General features: G+C 36.5%; 1 protein-coding gene and 1 long non-coding RNA gene across 33 annotated transcripts in view; both read right to left on the bottom strand.

Annotated features, from left to right (window-relative positions):
* The window catches only part of LOC147842056 (uncharacterized), a 592,784-nt gene that overhangs the window by 396,183 nt on the left and 169,322 nt on the right, over positions 1–27,279 (bottom strand). The gene's annotated exons all lie outside the window — the stretch shown is intronic.
* Positions 1,355–26,763, bottom strand: gigyf1b (GRB10 interacting GYF protein 1b). 32 transcript variants are annotated; one of them, XM_087270520.1, is made up of 26 exons: positions 26,496–26,763; positions 23,848–24,353; positions 23,693–23,756; positions 20,774–20,903; positions 20,515–20,610; positions 18,795–18,909; positions 18,565–18,667; positions 17,780–17,976; positions 17,485–17,702; positions 16,487–16,592; positions 16,200–16,361; positions 15,048–15,175; positions 14,737–14,968; positions 14,472–14,650; positions 12,361–12,458; positions 11,604–11,707; positions 11,436–11,509; positions 8,848–8,982; positions 8,555–8,758; positions 6,638–6,819; positions 6,394–6,548; positions 5,353–5,528; positions 5,227–5,271; positions 4,981–5,092; positions 2,152–4,628; positions 1,355–2,068 (listed from the first exon to the last, which is right to left on the bottom strand). In XM_087270520.1, the coding sequence occupies exons 3-25, from the start codon at positions 23,725–23,727 to the stop codon at positions 4,579–4,581; spliced, it is 3,036 nt and encodes a 1,011-aa protein (XP_087126646.1). In that variant the 5' UTR covers positions 23,728–23,756; positions 23,848–24,353; positions 26,496–26,763; the 3' UTR covers positions 1,355–2,068; positions 2,152–4,578. The 32 variants fall into 32 exon arrangements, with proteins under 32 accessions (XP_087126646.1, XP_087126666.1, XP_087126651.1 ...); XM_087270540.1 differs by having other exon boundaries at positions 5,068–5,092; XM_087270525.1 differs by having other exon boundaries at positions 5,365–5,528.

Genomic DNA, 27,279 nt, shown 5'->3' with positions numbered 1-27,279 from the left:
CTACTTTAGTAAAAACAGAATAGATTCAGAAAAAAAATTAAAAACAGTAGTGCAGGTATTTATATACTTACAGAAAGGTTAATAAGAAAGTAGTATCAAGAATTTATTCCTGTCTGACATTAACAAAGAAACACTCAACTATATGTATATAAACAGAAATGGGAAAAGGAAGCCAGTAGTTATAACAAAAGATTAGTGGTTAACTATTTGAGAAGCACAGATGAACACAATTATTCAGATTCATGAAGGCAAATTATTTGGAAATATGCATCAGATTCTTTATCACACCTAAAATAAAATACTTTTAACTAGGGATGAAAAAAAGAGGGAATGCTGGTGAAAATGTGGAAATGTATTGGCTTATCATTTCCACATAATTTGGGATTGTTTATACACACCTATTGGCAAGATTTGGGATTGAATCTGGAATGTAATTTTACAACTATACCCGGGAATTTACACTTTATATCTTCTTAATACACTAACAACTAGCAAAAAGGCCATTACAAAGAAATAGCTCAAACAAGATCCTCAATCTGTTGGTGAATGGCATGATATTGTAAAAGAGATATGATATGGAAGTACTGACACTTTCCTTGAGACAACAAGCCTATCAAATTTCTACATACTGGGATAAATGGCTGAGAAATGTTTTAATTGTATTGTGTATATATATATATATATATATATATATATATATATATATATATATATATATATATATATATATATATATATATATAACTGGAGCCTTTTGATCTTTGATATGTTACCCCTAACAAAATCTTATGTTGCAACATTTTTTCAACCATAAATACGAATGTAGCCTCCCTTTGATTTTTTTTTCTTTTTTAAATATTTCCAAAATGATGTTTAACAGAGGAAGGAAATCTTCAGCTTGTCTGATATTTTATTCTTCTGGAGAAAGTCTTATTTTGGCTGGAATAAAAGCAGTTTTAGATTTTTAACCTAGTTAAGCCTTTAAATGTCACTTTAAGCTGTTTAGAAGGGTCTTTGAAGTATCTAGTAAAATATTATTTACTGTCATCATGGCAAAGATAAAATAAATCAGTTATTAGAAATAGAAATGTGAAATGAATTGAAAAATGTGTTGTAAAAACTGTTAAACAGAAATTAGGGAGAAAATGAATAATTCTGACTTTAACTGTATATTTGTCTTAATGGCTATAGACAGATTTTACAACATATGAAAAACAAATTATGAAAGAACGACATGATTAATACAGGTTTCATGGCATTACTCTGGGCCACCTAATTCCTCAGGGCCCTAAGCAGCTGCTTCCCTCAGTAATTGGTTAAGTCTGCCCCGATGAACAAAAACGACAAAATGCAATTTCAACGTTTAAAAATTTTATTTTCTCATTTAACATATTTTGATCTTCTCAAAGTAAAACTATTCCCATGTTCTTTACATACCCATCTAATCATTTAACACAAAATTTAATTGTCAAACTGATAGAGGAAGGTAAACAACCTCTTTTCTTTTTTCTGATTTCAGTATATACCAATATTCATCAACTTTTATCTGTACATTTAATAATTGCAGATATTCACTTGAACATTAACATACCAACGATACACAGAAAATACTGTGGGAACGTCCCACAGCCTGGTATGATGAGTGAAGTTGATGTAGGGGGAAATCTCCTCAGCCAGGCTCATATTCCTTTAGATGGGGGAGCTGTGTAAATATAGCCTGTGCTGTTTTTCTAATAAGTTTTCATGTTAATGTCAATAAGGGCAGTTCTATTTTGTACAATTAAGGCATGTGAAACACCCAAAATGATAGCCTAAGATGGACAGAACTCAAACAGACCAAAAGGATTTACATTATTTACAGGACATCCTTTCCACATCTCACTTGAGTAAGAGCTGGAAAAAAATGTACAAGTGTCCTTTTACAGACGCATACAAAGTCTCTCTCCACACCTAATCAGTCTGCAGGTCTCGTTCTCAAGAGAAAGACAAGAGGTAAAAGTTGTGGCCTCTTGCTTAATCCAACATGAGTCCCAACATGGAGATCTAGGCTATGTCCATCCTCAAAGAACTGGGGGAAAAAAACAAAACAATATTTACCCACAACATTTAGTTAGATTTAAAATGTTTAAGTTTGTACCTATATCCCCTTACCTGCATCTCGACAGTTCAGTGGTTCCACTTGCATCCATAAACGCTGCCATGTGAACAATTGCTGAAATACTCTCTCAAGTTCTCATTGTATCATCAAGCAATAACGACAAGCCAGTGTCCTTGAGATTAAGATCAAGTGAAGTTCTTGAAGAAATGAGGAGTTTGCTTCAGTTCATCTCCTGCTCTCCAAACAATCATCACATCTAAACTCCTTAAAGGGAGTTTCTGAAGAAATATGATTGACAGATGTGAGAATCTGTGGTTTCTCCCCACAGTAATCTTCTAAAAAAAAGGCATAAAGGTTTTTTTATAATCAAACATTCAAAATGACCACTTTTTTTCAAATGCTGTAGGATTTTCCTTCATTTGATAGTGTTGCAGAGAGCAATGAGGATTGCAGCTCAGAGAATGCAGAAAACTTCATCCCTTTGGTGTGGATGAAATGGTTCTGCATGTATATTCCCTCCGTCTTGCTCTGTTTGTAGCACTAAATGCAGCTGGTTGCCACTCCATTTCAGATTCTAGGACGACATTCGAGTTAGTGCTGATATCCAACTCTACATGCTTGTTTTTAGTCCTGTTTTTGTCTTTTTTTTTTTTTTTTTACAAAAATATAATCCAGTCAGAATCGAGAATGACATACGCTTGAAGCAGGAATCTTTTTTTTTTTTCTTCTTCTACAGATCAAGTACCAACATTTCCTGATCCTCAGAGTCTCTTCCTTTTCAGAGGATTCAAGTGAATAAACATTTTTGATGCAAACCATCACATATTTCCATCCCAAGACTTGTGTTTTGGGGGAAAAAAATAGATTTTGTCTTTCAAAAACAAAAGAAAAATTACTGCTACACACTGCAGATCCTTGGCTCTCAATGGCCCTGTATCAAGAGCACAGGTAACAAGACATCGCAAAAACGACTGTTCCGTCAAGATGCCATGAGACAAACTTTGAATCTCCGGATGCTGTGAGAAAGTTCTGGAAGAGCACAAGCAGCCGGAGACCATAAGAGTTTGGTACAGGCCATGAGCACCCCAGAATCTGACCTCAAATAATAGGCATATTCCGAATGGTGAGGTGGTGTCCCGTCTCGACACTCTTGCCTTGTTGTTAGATGCACGGTTATACATAGTTTGTTTTGGAATACATTCATTCATAATACAACATCCTCATGAGGCAAATAAAAAAAAAACCTAACAAATAAAAAACATCATCCAAAAAAACACAAGGTAGCAGCCTAGAAAGTGCTCCAACTCATAAAGTTCAAATACTTTGTATAGAAAAATAAAAAAATAAATCATCCATTCTTTTTCAACAGCAACGAAAAAGAAAGTAACAACATACATACAGAATCACAGCGTCCTCTTGACATGTCTCAGTCAACAGAATCCACACATGCACATCAACACTTTCTGGACAGAAGGCAACGGTTCACATCGTGGACAGAAAATGAATGACAGGGGCAGATGCCAAGTATAGTTTGTGTACAAACAGAGAAGCTACATTTATATACCAAACACAAACCCAGATTGCCCTCTTAGAACAGAGCCAAATGGGCCAAAACAGCACCTCAGTCATGCTTGGAAACACTGGAGGGTAAAAACGCAATGCTTGACTGTCCTATTGGTCTCTTTAAGAGCCTATGTACAAAAAAAAAACAAACATACAAAAAAGCAAAAACAAACTACTTCTGTCTGTTCACTCACACACTCTCTCACACTTTAGCACACATGCTGAATGAAATACAAAAATTGTGTTGAACAAAATAAAAGCATGGCATCTGTTTTATACAGGTCAGTAAGCAATAAAACTTGTGCAGACTTCATCTCGCTCGCGCACACAAAAATCCTCATAAGCTATCCTAACTTCTTTTTTCTTGTTTTTTTTTTTTTGTATTTTTCTTTTTGTTAAACAAGTGCAAGTATTCAAGTTTTCAAATTTCATATTTTTATAGCTTTACCATCAACATAAAAATACAACAGTGTTTGTCTTTTAGGAGAAATGCTCGACTCTAATTCCCCCTAAGAACGGTTCACGTTCGATACGGCGGAAACCGCGTCGTTCCTACCTCTCGTATGTATACTCATACAAATATTCTACACATAATATATGCAACAATATATTCACACTTTTTTTGCATTGTAAAAAAAGGACAAAACTCCATTTCAAATATGAAAACATTAAAGTGCAATGGTTAAGGTAAGGTGCTTTTACTGAAGGGAGGCAGAAGAGGATCTTCCTCTTCTAACTGAACCTCCCAATAACCTCCTTCTGCTCCTCTCACAGTGCAGAGTGAGAGAAAGAGGGAGAAAGAGAGAGGGGGCGTCGGCAAATATTGCCCCGCCCCTTCCCTCACTGAGCAGTGCACATTCCTCTGCTGATTTGCTCCAGGTTTAAGGCCTCAGGTAAACTCAAGTAGACGGGCTGGGTCAGTAATCCTCCACCTGCTCCAGCTCACCTCCCCCCAGGAATGAATAGCCTGCGGAGGAGGGGAAACAGGAGAACACGAGTTGAGGGGTCACTTTCTACACCGAATTTCCCATATGGGAATCTACTAATGACTAATTCATAAACATTCCTTGCACTTTTTTGTCTTCCTTGAAGCAAGGTAGAAATGCTTTTCAATAAGCACATCAGTAAACAGATCCTCCCTCTGTAGATGAAGATCTCAATATGACCCAGACGGCAAGATTTTGACAAAGCGCCAGAACGTAGATTAAAACAACAGCAGAGTTTGAGGGTTATTCTGGGTAATGTATGCATGCTGATGGGTAAAGCTGAATGTAAGCGAGCAGGGGTGCGTGAGTGTTCAGGCGAACATGCATGCTAACCGAGGATACTGGGGTCAGAGTGGAGCATCATGCTAGGCTTTTTCTTCGCTTTTCCTCCCTGAGTGTCGTACACACTGCCACCCTTACTTATGTGAGCTGCCTGGAACATTGACTGTGGGGAGAAAAGGAAAAAAAGGAAGACTTAAAACAAAAAAACAAAAATGGCAAGTAATTTTTCTAGCGTGTATGAATATTATAATTATTGAAATCATCATAATTTTATGACATGCTGTTTTTTTAATCTACCTGCAGGGGGAAGTTCATGTTCAATCCAGAGACTTCCTTGGACAGCTGTGAAATATTTCAGTATTTTAATACTCGCTTGTGTAAAAGAGAAACACATACGTTTTAAGAATGAGAAAATGAACTGACTCGTTCAGAAACCTGCTGCTGCTGTCTCTGGTGGTTTGCTTTCTGTTTGGCACGGCGCTCCAGGAACTGCTTGGCAAACTCTTTGGCTTCAATGGTATCGCCCAGATAAATGCGGATAAAATCGTGAACTTCATACGGAGATTCCACTTCCTTCAAATATGCCACAATGGTGGGCACTGCAGAGAGAAAGACATGAGAGAATCTAATCTCACTGTGGAGTGTAAAGCTGGATTTATACTTTCCACTGACAGTGCGCGCACCTCGTGAAACAAACAAGACTTTTATACTTGCCAAATTCGCTGTTGTGATAATATTTAAATGAAAGAGGGCAGTCAAAAGAAACCCACCGTAAAGTCAGACGGATAAACAGAGAAGTAGGACGTTTCCGGAACTACGTTATATCATTAACATCATTTAATATTTTAAACAAATTATTTTAATTGTTTTTATAAATGATTTTAATGATAAGGATTTTTATAACCATTCAAGATTTTTTTAAAAAAAAATCAATCTTTGATGCATCATTTGCTTTTATTCATATCTCAGACAGTTTTACCTATTAAAGTTTATTAAAATATTATTGACAAGAGAACATGAGTTGCTCTGCAATGATATTTTTATTATGGCAAGAATAAAAGCAAAAAAGTACACTTACTAAAAATACAGATGTTTTTTTTTATAACATATTTCTGTAATTGTGTACCTGGCTCACTTTTGACATTACCTTTTTTGTTTTTTAAAAACTTATCCAACAGGTTTTTCTCAAACCTTTTAACAAAAACTTTCCTCCTTTCCCACGGCTGTTGCTATTTCTAGCCAAGAATTATTGATCATCTGGTTATCTCTATGATCATATGCGCACCTGTTCGCTTAAGTCTCAAAAAATGCCGTGCGCACCGTCAGCCGAAATCAAGTTGCGCACCCAAAGCGAACATTCGCAAACTTTGCGTTGACGTCACATTTGCTGCGCGAACTCAAGCGAACAAGCGGACGCGTCGAGTACAAACCAGGCTTAAGCAGCAGAAAGAGAAGCACACTTACCATCCAAAGAAGCATTATTTGCAGAAGTGTTGAGAGCATGGAGCATCTGTTCACACCAAGTGGTGAAGCCATCCTGAGGTTTCATCCCTTGAAGAAGCTTGAGAAGTCTCTCCTCTTCATCAGTACGTTTACGACGATTCAGCATGTACTGATCACTGAGAGCACAGATGCATTTAGAGTGAACGGTGTTTAAGTACATTGGTTTAAAGGACAAAGAAGATTGTGCGAGTGCAAGTTTGAGTACCTGAGAGAGGGACTGCTGCGGCTGTTCCTCAGGCCAATGTTGCGATGGCTGGATTGGTTTTTCATGGCCTCATCCCACATGCCCATGGCAGGGTTGCCCCCTCCGACCTTCCCATCCATGCTAGATCCTGACCACATCCCTGATGGCCCATCATTCCATTGGCCCATTGTCAAACCTCCATGCTAAACCAAAAAGACATGGGCAATTAAGGCAGGAGAATCTACAATTAAAGTAATTAATACAAGGAAGCTAAACTACACTGCTCAAAAAGCACACTTCATGCTTCAGAAATAGCTAGCGACACAGGAATATTTGAACAGAAAGTGGTAGCCAATATACCTTTATACTGTATATAGAGCTGATAACTGATATTCAAGCTGCTACAATACAAATTTCATTTAAAAGTCAAATTTTCAAATGTAATAGAATGTAACAAATGTAAAGCTTAATACAAAACACAAATAACTGATTTTATTTTAAAGCTTCAACTACACTAAAAGACAAGAAAAAGTCTTTAATCTTCCAAAATAATATATAAAGTAGAAATCTGACATCCACTTTTTTTGTATTTTATCATGGTGAAAAACATACTGCCAACATCTTCCCTCTAACATAAAGTGAAGGAATAATCCATAATTTATTGGGTGATAACTTATTTCAGGGTTCCCACTCCAAGCCAAATGTCAAATTCTCTGACTAAAAAGCTCAATTTCCATGGTCAATAATGAACAAACTAAACAAAGTGATGTAGAGCTTTGCAGAATATTAAAATGGTCTGAGATCCAAGATCCTTTATGATTTTATTAGCCATTATGAGATCAATATAGGTAAATTTACCCCAGAATTTGAAAATAAATAAAAAGAAACAGCAGAACATGGTCATGGTTTAGGATACAGGTGTCAAATCCAGTTCCTGGATGGCCACAGCTCTGCACAGTTTAGTTCCAACCCTATTTCAACACACTTACCAGTAGGTTTCAAAGAAGCCTAAAGGAATCAGTTAGGTTGATCAGATTTGTTTAATTCAGGTTAAAGCTAAGCTGTGCAGAGCTGCAGCCCTCCAGGAACTGGATTTGACACCTGTGGTTTAGGAGCCCTTAAAAGAAGCTCTTAAAAGTGACATTTTCCTGTCATTGTTGCCTTAGTTGACAGATACAGCTTGGTGACTAGGCATGGGTCAGTATAAAATTCTGACAGTATGAAAACCTTCATCAAGGTTGTTACGTCAAGTATTGTGATTACTGCTCTAAAATAGGTTCCTTTTAAATGTCAGGGTAGAAATCAACAACTTTTTTCCCATTGAACCCAGTAAATTTAATTTTAAGACAGACTTCTGCTGAAAGAGCTTTTTGCTATCTTCATTAGTTTAAAAAACACAGATATCTTTACAACTTGAAATTGTATCTTTGGATATCTTTTCTTTTAGATATAAAGTAAACCACAGCACTGTTCAGGTTTATGGCATGCTTGGATGTTGGTGCATAAGTGATTTGTTTTTCAGATGTTTCCGGAATTGTGGACAAAACAGTATATTTTAATGTGGATGATCTTTTTCTGCTGGAGATCCTGGATATAAAAATACAAAGAACAAAAGGACAAAGAATAAAAAGAACATTTTACAAATAGTTCAGAAACTGCATCAGAGAATATTTTAGCAGTTTTAAAACCTTGACTTTTCCAAACCGCGGCAAACCTTGAAACCAGTTATTGTCCCATGCCCGACGAGCATGAATATACAAACAATTAACAATAACATGGAACTAAGAACAGCCTAACAATAGTCAAAAAATTAATGAAAACGTATTACTGACTACAGTGATATAGTCATCGACATATTGTGCACTATTAATAAGACCCAAAACAACTTGCTATCCATCTGGCTAAATGTAGCTTTACACAGACATCAAGATGTATTACCCTTTGCTGCTGCTGAGCTCTCTGCTGCTGCTGTTTGTGAATTCTCTCTGCCTCCAGCTCCAGGAGTCCCATGCTCTTTCCTGTAGCTTTGCCCAAAGACAGAGCTCCTGTCTGGCTTCCGCTCCACCCTGAGCTCCCAGACATGCTCTGCTGCTGGCTCTGCTGCAAAAACTTCATGATCAACTCCTGCTGCTGGCGGCACTGCTGTCAAACACAAACATACAAATGCGTTACGCATCTTAATCATTTCATAGTGCAACAGTCAGGGCCCAAATCTGTGAAAAGCCATTCACCTGCTTTTTTCTATAAATCTCCTCCTCCTCTCTCCTTTTCTGTTCCTCTTGCTGCCGGCGCTTTTCCTCCCTTCGTTTTCTCTCCTCTTCTTCACGCTTCACCCTGAGTTCAGCTTCACGCCTCTCCTGCTGGATCTAACACATGTGCGAGACACGCTCAATTAATGGTAGAGTGATTTGGGTGAAGTTTACACATTGGACATGAAATGCAATCACCTAGGAGTAACTTCATAGACCTGTTTACTCAAGTTTTTATGCATGCAGCACTGTATGATGCAATTATTATACATTTTGTATACAAGGTAGTAGGGGTGGGGGAAAAAATATATAATAGCAAATATGATGCACCACAATTCTTAAATTAACAACTTGAATCAAATTTCAAAAGTTCAGAATCAATTCTGTATTCAAATTTGACTGTGACGGTGCGGGCCTTTGCATGTACAAGCTCTAAAAAGAAAACTAATGAGCCTCGATAGGCACATGTCTGTATTAGTGGTGTAATGGATCACAAATATCCCGGTTCAGTTCACATTACGTTTTTTAGTCACGGATCTGGCCATTCTCCGGATCAGCCAAAAAAGGGAGATGACAAATGTGATTTGCTTTCAATTTATTACAAAAACATATAAAAAAATAAAATGAATAACTAATCAGCTGATTATTTCCCAGAGGTGGGTTGCAGCTGGAAGGGCATCCGCTGCGTAAAACAATGCTGAATAAATTGGCAGTTAATTACGATGTAGTGACACCAGATTAATAAAGAGACTAACCAACAAGAAAATGAATGAGTCAGCAGATTAAAAATAAATTATAAAATGTTTAGTACTGTAAAATATTCAGTTACTACTACTACTGCTTCTGATAACGCAAAATGTATAATCTAACAATACAATTTATAGAAGCCATATTTATTTTTAGTCTCATTTTCAATAATTCACTTACAAAACAAAAAGCCAGATGTCATTTTTGAAGAATTATTCAGGAGCATATTTTGATGGCTGGTTGTCGCCACCTATTGGTTAAATAATATAACTGCTGCCTGCAACTTTCATTTTGGAGCATTGTTAAATGCATATGATGGTAATGTTAATCTTTACCATAAACATCTGCAGTTTTATCTAAACAATAAAACGTAATGCCAGTACTTCTGTGTTATTTGACTGTAACTTCATAACTAACTCAAAAGACTAGACTCTCTTTTTTGATTTTTTGCATTTTTCCAAACACAGATTTGAATGCAGCAATTCGAAGGATTAATAAACATTTGCAAATCATTATCATTTATAATTTATGTTGCATGGGTGTTGAGATCCAATTCTTTTAATGGTTAATCATGCAGCTTTCACTAAATGCATTAATGCAGATTAAACAAGCAGTGTCAGAAAACAACTTTAATAACCCACAAATTAATAATTAAAACAAAATTAAACACATTTTAAGAAACCCACTACATCCCGAATATCCAACCACAACTTCTTCTATCATCATTATATTTTACAGGAAAGCCTTAATGCTTTCATACATGTGATTTGAATGACGCGAGAGGAGATCTCTCTGAGATAGTTACAAATTTAGGATTAATCTACAAGTAAAAGAAAAATCTATTTATCAGCACGTTACACGTGTTCCGAACCGTGGGTTGTGATCTGTATAAATCACAGATCAATCATGTCTCGTTACACCTCTAGCATGAATGCTGCCAAATTCACTTTATTTGGACAGATGAATACACTTTTGAATTACAGAAAAAGTTTTTGTCTGTTGTTCAGTTTTCAGTAGTGCTGCACTACTTGTTCGTTGTGCGATACAACAGGATTGCAGGTCACCATTCCAGAACACTCCATTACAGATGAGTTGAGGCTTGCTTAATCATTTCTGCAACAAGTTATGTTCTGTAAACATGAGTTTTGAATGTAAGTGAACTACAGAACAGTGATGCAAACACTGCAGTTTTTCTGTTTAAAAGTTAAGCCAAATACTAAAATCTTCCAAAATAACTAGTAAAATATTTAGTCATTATGGCAAAGACAAAAAAATATGAATAATGAGGGCTAATAATTTTGACTTCAACTGTACATATATATGCATGTATAACTTCCCCTTAACATTTTCATAATGAAACTTAACATAATGGTCTTATTTTGAGAATATTATCTGTTTTCTTTTTCATAGTTGCTATTTGTAATCTGGCGTTATTTTACATTCAGAGCTTGTTTGTCCTGGATAATTCTTTAAAACAAAAGTAAATGATTTTTTACGTGTACAGTACTGTAACAACAGATTCCATTCATTAAACAAAAGAGAAACTCCAATTACAGTTAAATGTAAAGTTGTAAAGATGTAAATGTACAGTAGAATTAATAGGAAACCTGTGGGTAAAGAATCATTTTGGCATTAAATCTTGACTCTCAGAAGTAGAACCCCCTAAATATTGGAAAGTCCCTAAAGATTCCCACCTATACATGGTAGCAAAACTACCCAATGTTATTGTTTGACACTCAGAAATAAAATAAAATGACAAAACAATGGATGGATGATGGAATAAGATTATGTTGGATGGTATTTCAATATAAAAAAAGACATACTTTCTGCAAATGTTCAAGAGTTGGACCCTGAGTGGAGTTACTCATGGTTAAGTCCCACAGACTGGTCTCACCGCCTAAAAAATGTGAACAAAAGAAAGAAGGCAATGGTATGAACATCAGTACTTCACAAATTTGCCCATTGCACATTATCAGTACAGCTGGCATTACCTGACTGCTGAGAGACTGAGGTAGGCATGTCCCACATGGGCCCGGTGTCTGGCACTGACATGGACCTGTTCATCGCAGGCATCATGCCAGTCTCGCTACACCTGCTACACAAACACATAATTCAATAATACAGAACATGTACTGTCTTTTCTAGAAAAGTAGTCACGTATCTGGTCCTATTCTCACTTTCCTCCACAAATCTTAACTAGAATATTGTGCTTTATTCTACATGAATCCAAACCCAAAGTAAACTGCTACACCTGTTTTACTAACTTTTACTAAGCAGTACATATGGAGGCAAAAGTAAACGAGTGTTCCTCATACTAAAATGTTTTTAAAATTTTCCAAAATACTGTTGGCACTTGGATTTCCCAGCAATTATAATCTAATGAACTTCAAGCAATTAAAGAATGCAAATATATTTAGATTTGTGCTGAATGAGAGACACACTTGAGCAGTTGCTTAACACATTTATATTACACATGCTAGCTTATATTTTAAATGGTCTTTAAACAAATTGGTTAAGGCTTGAATTTTATTGTTTTTTTTTTTGTAAACACCCCTATAATTTATGTTTAATCCTATACTTTTTATTTCTTTACCTGTTTATTACATGCAAAAAATATGCTGTGAAGTAAGATCAACTTATATGTTATATGTTTTTCCTTGCAAATGTTTTTTTCTGAATGGCAATGACTGGCTTTAAGAAAATACAGGATTTAAGTGTAAAGTTTTTGCATTAAACTGCAAGTATTACCTGTTCATGTGCTGAAATCTCATCTGGAGTTGTTGGTAAAGGGCTGCAGTTGCAGCTTGTTCTAACTGTTTCTTCAACAGCTCCTGGTCCATATTCCCCTGAAGCAATGATAACAACTTTAATATTTAAACCTTTTTTATTAATCTTAAGGAGTAGATGGACAATAGAGAAATGAAAATGTGGAAAAGTCAAAGAAAGGAAAATGAATTTGAGTCGGTCACACGCACACAACTAATTGAGTTATTCTTAGCAACATATTTTAAATGATGTGTACAAACAAGCAAACTCTAGTTGTATACATACACTTTCTTTCAACTTTTCTTTTCTTTAAAAAAAAAAAAAAGACAAAGTTTTAAAAACTTTATTTAACTTTGGTAACACTTTATTTTGATGGTTCATTTGAGTATTAGTAGACTATCTGCTTAATATCTGCTGATATTGCTCCTTTACCATACTTTTAATTGACTATAAGAACATTTGTAAGAACATGTCAACTTACACTAACCTAACAGTCTACTTATAATCTAATGAGAATCAGTTGACATGTAGACACAATGAAACTTAAATTCAACAAACGGACCATCAAAATAAAGTGTGACAAACTTCAAAACACCTGCTAAAGGTCAGTGTCTTCACCAGGTATGTATAAACAAAACCTAAATGTTACTGTAAGGATGATAATTAAACCATATTGGTAAACAGAGTAAACTTGTTAAAACTTTATGTGATGGAATGTTGGGGATTAGATGAGTGTTGGGCCGATTGGGTAGATCTATATGCACATAAGACAATTAAGACCTTTTCAAAACAAATTAAGACCTAAAAAAAAAAAATAAAAATAAAAAATATTTGAGAAAATTTAAGACTTGAAGGCCTAACATTTTGATTCTGAAATTTAAGACATTTAGACCTTTTAAGACCCAACGAACACCCTGTTTAATGCTGCATAAATGTCTTAGTCCTGCTCAAAAGGTTATAGCTCCGGCAACTACTTTCATAAAACAATAAGCACCTTAAAGGGACAGTTCACCTAAAAAAAGAAAATGTATTCACTATTTAGTCACCATTTAGTATTTTTCTGTTGAACGCAGAATAAATGTAATAAAAAATTAGAAGCCTGTAACCACTGAATTCCAAAGTAGGAAAAAAAACATACTAAGAAAGTCAATGGTTACTCATTTTCAGCATTTTTCAAAATATCTTATTTTGTGTTTAAAAGAAAGAAACTCGGACATGTTTGAAACAAGTGAGTTTTTAAGAATCCCTTTAAGACCTGCTTTTACCATTAAACAAAACAATTAACCCTAATGCCGAGTTCAGACTGCATGATTTTAGCCCCGATTTTGACTCGTTGACAGGTTTTGAGAAACTGCAGACAAATGCCTGAAATCACAGGCAAATCGGTGCTCCTTCATGCAAGTAACAATCACACAGTGAACTATGCAAGACGTGATCTGAGAGAATCGCCAATGAGTCGCCGATGCCTGTGAGATATTTGACATGCTGAATATTTGGAGCTGTTGGCGATTTAAATCATGCCGTGTGAAAAGTGTTCTGATTAAAAATAACATTGCTGATTACCTACAGCCAATGAGAGAGCAGTATCCACTAACATGGGTATCTGCAGGCCAGCAGGAGGTTTGGGAGAAGTTAAAAGCGCTCATTTTCAGTCTATTTGGACCCAAGAAATGAAGGAAAAACTAGTAGAAATTTGGAAGGAGCACCGTATCTGTTTGACATGTCATCTGACGCACAAAATAAGTACATTTTCTACCGCACTAAAGACTTCTTTCTCACTATGTAGTAAATAACAAAAGATATGCTACATGACCTCACGTTGTTTCCATGTCACTTCTTGCGTGTGTTTGGTTGCGAGATGTAGTTTGTGGACCAAGACAAAGTTGTCAACGATTATTCCTATTTTAAATTCATACAGTGTGAAACCATCTACTGCTGATCCATCTTGCAGTGTAAACTCAGCACTGACGAAACACTACCAGAAAACATCTGTAACATGGCTATTTTGAAAATAGCAGTCTGAACTCGGCATATGTGGCTTAATGCTAATAGACAGCACAAAGTTTGATGAAACCAATTTCTGAATATTTCACCTTGTCTCTTACCAGAAGTGGAGGAGGGGAGGGTCCAGGAGAGAAAGGCACACGCCCCCACATCTTGATCACTTCACCCAGGGGCTGAAATCCCTCATCACAGCCACGCTTGACCAGCAGGTTCATGGCGAAATACCCTGCCTGGAACCACTCACACATCTCCACTGTAGTGAATGGACCTGCAAGAGAGACACAAGCTCGATTTAGACTAGCATATACATTAAAAAACACTCCTGTTATGAAAATCGACATGGTAGTACAATACCTTGAATCTCTCCTTGAGGGTCTTTGTAGAACCACTTCATTGCAGATTCGTGGGACAGTGGCAGGGCGCTGGCGGAGTGAGGGAGAGTGTGTGGAGTGGAGTGAGAGAGTGTGTGTGTATTTGGGTGTGTGTGGGTGTGTGCTGCGGAGATGTGGCTCTCCTGAAGAGCGTGAGTGAAACATTCCTCTTCAAGAGATGTGTCTTGCAGGGACGCAACCATCTTCTCAGCCTCCTTTAAAATCACAAAGTTTTTTTTGTTTAGTTTGTGCTTCTTTAAAGTACAGCAACAAAACTAAGTGACACACACTGACCTGCTGAAGGTGCTTCATGCCGTCTTCCTCTTCTGTGTCTCCCCCTACTGCTGGAAGATCAGTAGCAGTGGATGAGGGAGGAGAGGAGCTGTGTGTCTGTGAGGTGGTGCCACTTGCTGGAACTGCATCTGATAACACAAAACTGTCTTGGGTCTCTTTTACACTAATACATCTTCGTTTTAAAATGCTTAAGTTTTGCTATGGTTACGCCTTTTGTCCACACTACCCCAGAGTTTTCAAGTGCCGAAAACTGAGCTTTTTGAAAACGCTGAAGAGACCATTTTCAATTTGAAATTCCGCGGCATCCGTGTTAGTGCTGATGGGGTAAACGGAGACATCTGAAAATGGAGGCGTGGTTGCAGACATTCGCGTGGTTGCAGCTCACCTGATTGGGGCTTTTTCCTCAATATTAAGTAGCCTAGAGAAAGTTCAGTCTCCCGAGGACACGTCGGGTAAAACTTCAAAGGGAGCAGTGTACTTTATAATCTCATTTACATCATCCTGGCTACGTTGTTTCACCATTTCAACAATAAAATGAAAACCTGATATATAAGGAACTGCCTATTTTCATTTTAATATTAACAACTTAACAGACACTAAAAATGTTAAGGCCTCGTGTAGCTACATGTTTCTATGACCATCATCTTCACTGAATGCATATTTATAACAAAATGGAGCCTATAACATAACTACCTTCTTTCATTTTCATTGAAAAATATTAAACGTATTCTCTCTTTTGCTGAATATCCATTTTAAAAATGAATAATGGCCATTATAAAAGTATAATGTGCAGAATCAGTGTATGTGCTTACATAAACTAAAATATTAACTTATCTTTGCGCTCAGCCAAAACACATTAATTGAGAACTTGATGAATTGTTCGACATGCAAAGCTCTCACCTGGGGTTCTGTGCTCAAACCACCCGAGTGTGTATGTGTGTGGTCACGTGATGTGCATTTTCAGCTGTGTAGTGTTGATGGAGATCTGTTCAGAAACACTAGGTGAAATGACAGTGTGGTCGTGGATCGTTTTTTCAGTCTAAACGCCGTTTTAAAACTAAAATGTTTTAGTGTAAATGAGGCCTTAATGCACAATGTTTTGCATTGTCAAAACAATAAATGAAAAATTAAGCAAGAGAAAAGAAATAGTACCTTCAGCTGGCTGGGGAGCAGGTTTTGGGGGAGGAACGATTATGGGTTTGGGGGTTTCTTGTTCTGAAGGGAGTACTGCGGCAGGCACAGACACAGCATGAGGAGACGATGATAATGACTTCCTGTCACCATCATACACAGTGGCTGCTTCACACTCTTCCACTGAAAAACAGTTCAAATGAAAAGAGACACGTTTATAAAGTAGTAAAAAAGTCAACAAACAGCCAGTTGTTGTTAAAAACACAAGATACAGAATTATATTATGCAAGTTGAAATGGACTTCTTACATTTATCAGCAGGGCTGTCTTTCTTTTCCTGACAACACTCCTCTTCCTCCTCCAGAGCCTCAAATTCCAGTTCCTGGTCTTCAAGGATTGCATCTCTGGAGTTTTTCTGAAGGGTTGCACAAACCACATTTATTTTATAGTATTTAACTGGAACTTAAATGTTGAGCACAAAATAAGATATTGTGAAGTATGCTGGCAAATGTAAAAAAAAAAAAAAAGGAAGCCACTGGTAACCAGTATCCAACATTCTTCAAAATATAACATGTTTTGTTTCACTCTGGGCATGCGCGTTCTAGTATAAACAGGAAGCATGCGTCTCGCTCTGCATTTGGTTATTGTTAGTCAACAAACGCCGGTTGAACAATGAACGCGATGGCAAAGAAAGCAAGAGAGGTATTTTTGTGGACAGACGACGAGGTCGAGTTGTTACTAAACGTAACAAATGAATAACTGCATAATGGCGCCTAAAACAGACAATAGTGCAAACAACGCTCCCTTTTCTGTGCCCTTGTTGTTGTTTACAGTACTGTCTTCCGGTAGCGTTGAAGCCATGTGTTATATTCATGTGGTAGGGGCTTGACGAATAATGACACAAAAGCCACAATCAGGTAGCGAATCTCAGCAGTCCTGCCTCCGTTTTCAGATGTCTCCGTTTTCCTCATCCACACTGAGACGGTGCAGCAGCATTTTAGTATAAAAACAGCCTCTCCAGCGTTTTCAAAACGCTCCGTTTTCGGCATTCGAGAACTCCGGCGTAGTGTGAACGGAAGGCGTAACCGTAGCAAAACTTGTGCGTTTTAAAACAAAAACGCATGAGTGTAAACGGGGGCCTAAGACCGCTGGAGATTAAGCAGGTGTGGTTGGAGGTGGTTGGCCCTAAACTATGCAAGCTGCAGCCCACCAGGAGTCAAGTTTGAGACCACTGCTTTAAGTAGTCATAAGCAAAAAGGCATATTAGATTTGATTCCACCAAATACGAGAAACTGAAACAAACAAACCTTGATGCACATGAAGGCTCCAGAAGAATCAAAGGTTCCCATCTCGCCTTCTTCTTCATCAGTGCACCACTCAGGCAGGCCATCTCGTTCTTCCTCTCCTCCCTCGCTTCCCGCTCTCCTCCGTCCACCTTCTCCATCACGAAAATCAAAGTCAAACTTCCTCCGACGGCCTTCCCCACTGATGTGTTCCCGCCAACCAGCTGAACGAGGACCCCCATCTAGATAAAATTTTTGTTTCTGTTATTTTAAATAAATAAATAAATAATAATAATAAAACATGTGACTAAGTAAGTACCATCACGGCGACCTCCTGCAATCCTCCAGCTTCCTCCAGGTTCTGCTGCCGCCTCCTCTTCCTCCTGCTCTTCTCGGAGAGTTCGCCAGTTATCACTGTCAGAACGTGCATAGTCCTTCCTTCCTACTGCTCCACTATCCTCAAATCCACCACGGCCAACCTCACGCCTCAAGGGCTTCTCAAAGCGCCGCTCACCTCTGAAACAGCAAATATCACACTAAGGAAAGTACAAGAGCGCATAAGAACACCACACACTGGTGGCTGGCTGGTTCATTGAAATGCGCCTTTTGTCAGTAAAGCTGGTTGTTTAATCAGTAGTAAATCTCCAGCAAGGGCTTTCAGATGGAGCAGCGTTTAGTCGTACTGCACTGACAAGCTGTGCTTATTATTGCTGACAATTTAATGCCCTCATAATTGGAGTGAAGATAATCTTTCTGCCATAATAACAGATGTTTTGTGTAGCTTTTCTGTGAACTAGGGCTCTTATTTTCTGCTAAAACTGAAGTTACTAATATGCTTTTATTCATAATTCTAATCATACATTTATTCATGCGTTTGAATTAAATCCTTCTGTGAGAATTCCATAGTCATGTGCTCATTAGTCATGTTGAATCGGATATTTACAATATATATACACAAGTATTTGTTTTGAAAAGGTCTTAATTTGTAATTCTGCCACTTTTCCAAATGATCAAATAGACGTCAAGTTTTTATTTTTTGCTCCTACAACTGGGATTGACGACTAAACTTTTGTCAGGTGGTGTACTACAAGCTACAAAAAGCACCTGTCATCCCAGCTCTGGCTGCGATGCATCTCTCGTCCTCGGCCAAAGCCGACCTCTTCATCCACACTTCTTTGGTAGAATCCGCCCTCTCCTCTGCCTCTCCCTGCAGAAAAACAAAAGAGTTTTGTTTGATATACTATTTTCTTGACTAACATCATCAAATGCGACTGAGACCATTTTAAACCACATAACTCCGATCCCAAATCATGCCGCCAATGGTACAAACCCACCTCGACCTCCTCGAGTGCTTCCACGACCTCTAGCTACACCTGTTGGCACAGCTCCACCTCCTTTACCCATAAGCCTTAGCACAGCCACACTGTTCACAGACATGGAGAAGTTTCTCTAAAAGGAGAAGGAAATAAATGAAGAAGAGGACTAATTATTTATTTACATAAATAACTCATATTATTCAAAATAGTGTTGTGAAAAATACAGACCATTCCGTACCAAGCCTTTACTTAAATATTACAAATCTTTTGGTTCCAGTACTGAATTATAGCTCAGTTATTTTGCATGCCAAGGAGGTAGGGCTGAGTGATATGACAACAATCTGATATCACAATATACATCATCTCACATCCTGATAACAATTTATATCATGATATAGTTCCATCTCATTTATAGATTATATTTATATTGATTACATATAAAGGACATGTAATATTTACTTTATTACATTTTAAAGTATATATATATATATATTCACAAATTTATTCATTCATATGTAATCATATGTTTCACTTTATTTAAAATTTTCTGGCCAAATGGTTGATTAAGATATAAAGTAAATACTACTAAAATATGAAACACCTTTCAAAAACCAATTCTTACAGGTTCACTAAAAAATATGGCCAAATAAAATGCAAAGTGTAAACACTAAACTTACAAGATGGCAACTTTTTTATGATGTTGTAATTATTGTTTCGGTTTGCATCCCCATAAATGGCATGTAGTATTGCTTAATTTATAATAAAAAATTCATTAATCCATATAAATTATGAAAAAAGTAATATTATAAACTCGGGGTGTCCAAACTTGGTCCTGGAGGGCTGGTGTCGTGGAGAGTTTAGCTCCAACCCTAATCAAACACACCTAAACCAGCTAATCAAGCTCTTACTAGATATACTAGAAATTTCCTGGCAAGTGTGTTGGAGCTAAACTCAGCAGGACACCAACCTTCCAGAACCGAGTTTGGACACCCCTGCCATAAACTATGTATTTTGTGGCACCACAAAATAAACAATAAAGCATAATATAAAATGATACACTTTTGAAGTAAATCAAGAACATTTCAAAATTGTCATAAGGAAAGAATGGCTGTAGAATATTTTAAGGACAACTTTTATGAAAGCTTTTGATACACTTCAAATGCAGACTAGAATATGTCTATGTATATATGCATATGTTTACTTGCATCTTAAGAACACATATATATATATATATATATATATATATATATATATATATATATATATATATATATATATATATATATATATATATATATATATATATATATACTGCAAACAGGCAGTGGTTTTTATGCGCTGCTATAAAGAGTCTCAATGGATTCTGTTTAAAAATGTTTAGCTGTGTTGAATAGCAAAATCCCAGACATGTTTGTCAGTCTGAATATCATAACACCAATTAACGCAAAGCCGCTGATTAATAAACATTTGATTCATAAATTATATACAACGACCGGCACATCTCTAAAGGAACAAATCCTTTGATTGAATCCTTTTATCACCTATTAATATTAGGAGTTGCCACCACCTACTTATAGATTTAATGCCATATTTACTCGTGAAATACATGCTTAAACCAGCTAAGGTAGCAGCACAAATACACATTGAGCACATTGATTAATTATTGAAAAAAATAAAACTTCTGTTAATATCACACAGGCCTATATACATAAATGCAGACAGAGAAGCAAGGACTCACCTGCTCCTCCTCAGTCAGAGGCACCAAGGCCAGTGGCTGCTGAGGCTCGTCCTGCAGGATAGCAGCAAACTCCTTATCCTGCATGTCTTCAGGGATCTAAACAACACAAACGAAATTACTGTATTTATCTATCAAGCATTTGATGGATAAAAATGTTGTTTTTGAACTATTGTAATGATGTGCCCCTTCAGTTACACAGATAACAGGACGGCCAAGGCCAAGAATTTAACATTTACTGCAGGTGCTGTGAATCTCTCACCTTGTTATCTTTGACATAAAGTGCTAACATCTCCTCGCGGCCATAACGGTAGTCGGCCAACTTGGACTTTGGCATTGCAGGGGAAGGGGGAGGGGACGTCACACTCGCCCCTCTGGATAGTGCACGGAGCCTGAGGTAAGAGCATTAGCCCATTAAAAACATTAACATAAAGGTTTCAAGACTGTGTATATGCTGAGAACACGAGGAGATCTAGATCTTTTTGTAATAAATAATAATAAAAAAAAATCATAAACTACAAAGAAAGGGGAAACATCTGTTTCCTCCTGTCAACACTTATAAGGAAGTGAGAGAGGAAAAAGCTTCACCCGCAACAGAATGTAGCAGTTCATACGTTTTACAGCACACTAAATGTCAGAATACCAATGGGAGGGAAATAAGGATCTAAAACAAAAACTTCATATTACAAAGTATGGAACAAAATCAATGCCAAAAGTCTTGAATTAAAAAGCTTGTTGAATAGCACAAACTGAAAAAAATAATACACCGTATTAACAAGTTCTTGCATTTTAATGACTTGAATTCCAGGGTTTGTATTTTTAGGTCCTGAAATTTAACATAGCTGTTTATTTAAGCTGTGAATATTTCAATGAAAAATATTTCAAACACGTTTTCATACTTAAAACTTCAATAATTCATATTCAATTTTCAGATTTCACTTACAAAATATTCAATACCCTTTAAAAATACGATGTATAATATTCAAAAGGTAATTTTCAGTTCATTTTATTTCAGTTTAAATATTCGCTTCCATAAATTCAGTGGTTCAAATTCGACTGTTAAAATTCATCATTACATCCGAGAACTGCAGGAGAAGCAATAGATTGCAGATTGAAGATCGCCAGCTGCTCTAGCTTTCACCAGCAGGTGGAGATGGAATAATGTAAGATTTTTAACCCAGTAAATAGGCAAGGAAAAAAGCTAATAAAGGCACAAAAGTAGAATTTAATATTAATATCAATGCCTTGGACATTGTAAATAATAAAAAGTATGAGTAAAATGATTAAATGAGGTTTTAGTCATCTATATTTGCCCTTATGTAACGGAAGCCAGCTGGTGATCGCGTAAATCTCACTTCTCGGATCCAGCGACAGACGTTGTTCTGCAATCTTTAGCATCCTCAGAGCATTGCAGATTGAAGATCTTAATTCAAGACTTTTGACATTGATTTTGTTCCATAACAAAGCCTCCTTTTTTATTTTAGCTGTGCTTGCATTAGTTAGATAGCAGACTAGTGCTGCCATGATACTGAATTTCGGTACTTTAAAAAATGTCAATTTCCCGCAAACATTTAAGTGCGGTTAAGAATGTTCTTAACTTAACATTCTTAATTTAACAAACAAGTAAATCCAGTTGTTAAATCCCTTTTTTTCATTTACGACTAGTGGCAAAAGAAGTAATTTCTCTCTTTTAATGACCTTGAGAAGGTTTTATTTTGGGAAGACTTGACTATTGTAACTCTTTATATGTGGGTATCAGTCAAAATGCCCTGAATAAATTGCAATTAGTCAAAAATGTGACTGTTACTTGTGGCTGTAACTGTAGAGGCTTCAACAGGGCAAGCATGAGCACATATCCCCAGTTATTTCCTTTCTGGGCTAGCAGCCTGTTAGGTCTTGGATTGATTTTAGATGATTAATTTTTGTTTATAAATCCTTAAATGCTCTAGCACCACCTTTCTTATCAGATCTTCTACATGTATATAATCCTGGAAGGTAACTAGGGTCTTCTGATCAGTTTATTCTTTCTGTACCAAGGTCCTGGTGTAAGCAAAGTGAGGATCAGGCTTTTGCTGTTATCGTCCAAAAACTCTGGAACAAGCTTCCACCCCACATTAGACACGCTTCAACTTTCTGTCTTTAAAAACCTTCTGAAACTGCAATTTTGCTTTTTAGTATTTTAGCCTTTTTAATGTTGAGGGGTTTGTCTTATGCTTTAATTGTTATGTATGTATTGTAGGACTTATTTTAATTAGTATGGATTGTGTTTAGCCCTTTGGGCAATGTTGTGTTGTAAAAAATGTGCTATATAAACAAAACTAACTAACTAACCAATTAACATTTTTACCAAGTGCAAACAGAGATACACGCCACTGGAGCATTTTAAAGCTGCAAAGATCAGCTGATTCATCATTGAATCGCTCATAAACAGACCAGATGATTTTGATTAACATTTTGAAATTTTGAAATGCTTTAGTGGCATGTATCTGTGTTTGCATTCAGTAATCAGTGGTGGACTGATGAACTTCACAGCCAAACACAGGCATTTCTGTTGAGCATGTGAACATTATGGCAAATCAGCACTTTAAGAACGAGCTCAGCAGCACTTAAATGTTAGCAGGAAATGGATGTTTTCAAAATCTCAGTAATGACTGGTACCGAAATTACATTATTATGACAACACTAAATTAGTCCAAGAAAAAAGAATGGCCCACTGTCAATTATTCCTAGATAAACATGCAGCCGTTTTTACATATTCATTTAAAGCAGTGTGGACAGCATCTACACAATGTGTTCCCAAACTCGGTCATGGAGGGCTAGTGTCCCTCCGAGTTTAGCTCCAACTTGCCTCAACACACCTGCCAGGACATTTCTACCAAGTCTAGTAAGAGCTTAATTTAGTGGCTGAGGTGTGTTTCATTAGAGTTAGAGCTAAACGCTGCAGGACACTGGCCCGCTGGGACCAGGTTTGGGCACCTCTGATCTAGACATCGATTAACAGTATAGTGCTGTTCAGCTATTTTTCAGACTTGTTTTTAACCCCAAGCAAAAAACGAGCTATTTTTGCCCTTAAGTATTACTACAAACAATAATTGGCTAAAAAACTATTTATTTAAATCATGGATGCAGACCTTGCATCGTTAATTTGAAGTCTGTCTAATACTTTAAACAAATATATTACCATTCTGGACCGAAGTTAAGTGTCTCAGCAGTCATATTCTGTGTGTCCAGAGGGCTCAAAGTTTCTGCAAAGTGCCAACATACACATACAGAAATGTGAAGCATTGTTCTCAATTAAAAACAATACAACAGGTTTTGGGGTGGAGGAGTGCTTACCTTGTCCAAAGAACAGGACTGTAAAGGACCAGGCTGAACGGGGAACAGGAATGAGGTGGTTCTGTCAGAACCTGTACGGTGGTTCTTTGTGTGCTGAGGTGGACTTGGTAAATCTAAACTCTCTATGAATATTGAAATAGCTGCCAGTTTTAGGGAGATAAAGGCTGATGAATATCTAGCCAGATATAAGAGCTCCAAAAGATGGCACACCACCTTAATGTGCCTGTAACGTCAGATCTTAAAAAAAAAAAAAAAAAAACAGGGAAAAAAAGACTCTCAGCAAGTTCAAAACTTCTTAGAGAAAAGAGACAAAATACACTATGATTAAGAATTTGTGGCAGCATAAATAACAGCGATCACTGTTGGAAATAATCTTTCTGGGCAGTTTGTAATGCCGTAACTATTGCTGGGTAACTCTTCTCTCAATTTTTGATCTTTTATCTTTACTCTGAATTCCTGTGTATTATTTTTACATATGCAAGCCTTCAGCTCCCAACTGCCCACACCTGCAAAGAGGAAAAGAGGGCAAAATATAAATGCATGGACAGTACATGCACACTTAAAAAGAAGACATTTTAGCTTTAATCATAATGGTTAAACATGCAGCATTTATGGCCTTATTATAATGGAGAGACAGGATGAATATATTTATTATAAACACTCACTGCTTTCTCTCACGGTTTTGTCCATAAAATACACAGACTAAAATTACACAGTATACAGTGCCATTTTTGTCTTATTTATATTCCATAAGAGTACTTCACGCAATTCTTCTAACTTATTTTAATTTTAAGCAACTAGAGCACTTCAACTTTTCATTTTGAAGACAAAATCTGTACTTTTCCCATCTAGTATTCATGATTAATTTTAATTAATTTTATTTCAATTAAACCATTAGTACTGTTTACGAAATAAATAAAACATTGATCACATGACTTTTAAAGTAAACAGACAAAAATAAAAAGGCATTGGACAATAATCAGTTTCAAGGTTTGATGCGGTTTGGAAAAGTCAAAGTTTTAAAACTGCCAAAATTTTCTGCTATACTGTTCCTATATTTGATTTTTTATTTATGTTTTTTTTTTTTTTAGCTTTTTAGGACAGCAGTATCTCAAACAGAAAATATATCCAAAGATGCTTTTTTAAATAGTAAAAAAAATCTGTGTTTTTAAAACAAATGAAGACAGCAGAAGTCAATGATTTATTTGAATTATTTACGGCTTCAAAATACTATAAATGTCTCTCAAAATAAAAAAATACTGTGTTCAAAGGGGAAAAGGGTTTTTGTTTTTTAGCCAGACATTAGAAAGAGCATATACAGTAGTAATCGAAGTACAGTGAAATCGTGATCTTTTTATCTAAGGTTATCATACCGTTAGAAACTTAAACCGGCCCATGCCTATAAATGAATAACAAAAAACAAAATCATAATAATTCTGGTTAACTAAACAATATAAATGAAACAATTTAAAAAACTGTATTTTAACTACCTAATCCATTTAACCTCAGGTTTTTCCTCTGCTAACTGAGCACACATTTCTTATCTCACTAAAAGACATCTAAGTTCCAAACAAAGTAACAATTGAATACCTTACTGACAAGCAAACACCTTTTCATTTTACTTTTAACAAAACTATTTAACATTTTTAAAAATGATCACTGATGTTTATCGATAGCATGAATGGTAAATAAACAATGTTTTCCTCCTTAAAGGGATAGTTAACCCCAAAAAACAAATTACTAGCCTTTTACTCACTCTCACATGTATTCAAATCTTTGAGTTATTTTCCTTCTGTTTTGCACAAAAGATATTTTGAAAGAAAAAACAAAAACCTGTAACTACTAACTTCCATAGTTAAAAAACTAATAACGTTACTGTGCAAGTCATTGTTTACAGGGTTTCCAGCTTTCCACAAAATATCTTATTTTGCGTTTAATAAAAAAAAAAACTCAAATCTTTGAAACATGTAAAGGGTAAACAAAAAATATGGTAACATACAACACTTTCAGCTCCATTGTGTGTGTGTGAAGATCATCGTTAAGGGCATTTACTTGCGACTGACCACTGAACTGAAACAATACGCGTTAATACAAAAAGGTCTGATAGCTCCATAAAAACAACTAACATCCTTCAAAACCAGATGAGCAAATTTAATCAGCGAGCATGTATTCGTTAAGCAACATATCCTAATCGCCAAAACAACGGTCAAGATAACGAAACACGTTGGAGATAACATTCAGCGAAAACTTTCCCCAACTACAATCACAACTCCACAAGCAGCAGCAGCAGCTCAGCTCAACGTGAGCAACACTCGCCGCTGTTATGCAACACAAACACGCAACACGCCTGTGACTGACAGGCTAATAAAGGTTACACGGTAATCTAATTATGAACAGCAAAACAAGTCTGAGACGTTTTAATGAGACCAAGAGCAGGAAAACAGCAGTAACGTTTCAGATATGCTTGTGCTGCGCCCTTGCGCTTTACTACAGGCCTTCAGTGGTGCAATACAAGCCCTTCAACCATCTGATAAACCGTGCAATAACTTCATACGACATACGTGTGTGAATACAACTATAACGCTGATTATCAACCAATGCACACAGCACGCTGTCCACCAAAATGTAGAAAATAACATATCACGCACCTCTTCTGCGAGCCTGCTGGCCAGCTAGGCTAAAACTAGCCAGCCACTGTTTTCTCCAGAGTTGAATCTTCCTTAAAGAGCTCACTCCTCTTTTCGCTTCGCATGAACCGACGGTTTGAACTGCTGAGTCTCTGTTTTCAACACTCGTCTCGTGTGAGTTTCGAAGCTAAATTGTACATATATCTATTTTCTATTCTTTGCCGTATCTGCAACGGTCGCAATGAGTTTTTTTCTGTCTCGCTCGGTCGTCTTGTTGTTTGTGTTTTACAAAAATGGCTGTTGGACGTTAGACACGTGAGGAATACATCCAATGAACTGTGGAGCTCTTTTTCTGCTGTTTGTTTGACGAAAGAACGAAAGCCTAAAGAGCGCATTACCGCCATCCACTAGTGGCGGATAACACAGGAACTACATCTGCTTTGAGGTAAAAAAAAAAAAAAAAGATGTTTTTGTTAGGTTTTTGTATAGCACAAATGGTGCCATTACTATTTTTATTATTATTATTAGTAGTAGTAATAGTAGTGGTAATATTTAATTCATGCCAGCATTTGGAAGTAATATTTTGGAAAACATATATTAAATTATGTAATATTATGTTTTTGTAACTTGCAAGTTGTTTCTTTTTAGTTTGTAGTTTTTACAATATGTTTTTATGCAAATGTATCAAAAGTAAATAACTTCACTTATTTTATATTCATATTACGAGTTCAGTTGTGTTGCCGTGTGTTTCTTTCAGGTGCTCCGGTTTCCCCCATAGTCCAAAGACATGCGCTAAAGGTTAATT

The sequence above is a fragment of the Danio rerio genome, chromosome 10 (genome assembly GCF_052040795.2).
Source record: "Danio rerio strain M-AB ecotype USA chromosome 10, GRCz13ab, whole genome shotgun sequence".
NCBI lineage: Eukaryota > Metazoa > Chordata > Actinopteri > Cypriniformes > Danionidae > Danio > Danio rerio.
Note: the sequence above shows the minus strand (reverse complement) of the source record. Positions and strands in the feature narration are given on the sequence as shown.

Coding starts and splice junctions, on each gene's coding strand:
- gigyf1b (XM_087270520.1), bottom strand. CDS start 23,727: ATGACTGCTGAGACACTTAACTTCGGTCCAGAATG. Junction 20,611..20,773: donor TTTATGTCAAAGATAACAAG/GTGAGAGATTCA, acceptor TGTGTTGTTTAG/ATCCCTGAAGACATGCAGGA. Junction 5,529..6,393: donor AAATAATGCTTCTTTGGATG/GTAAGTGTGCTT, acceptor TTCTCTCTGCAG/TGCCCACCATTGTGGCATAT.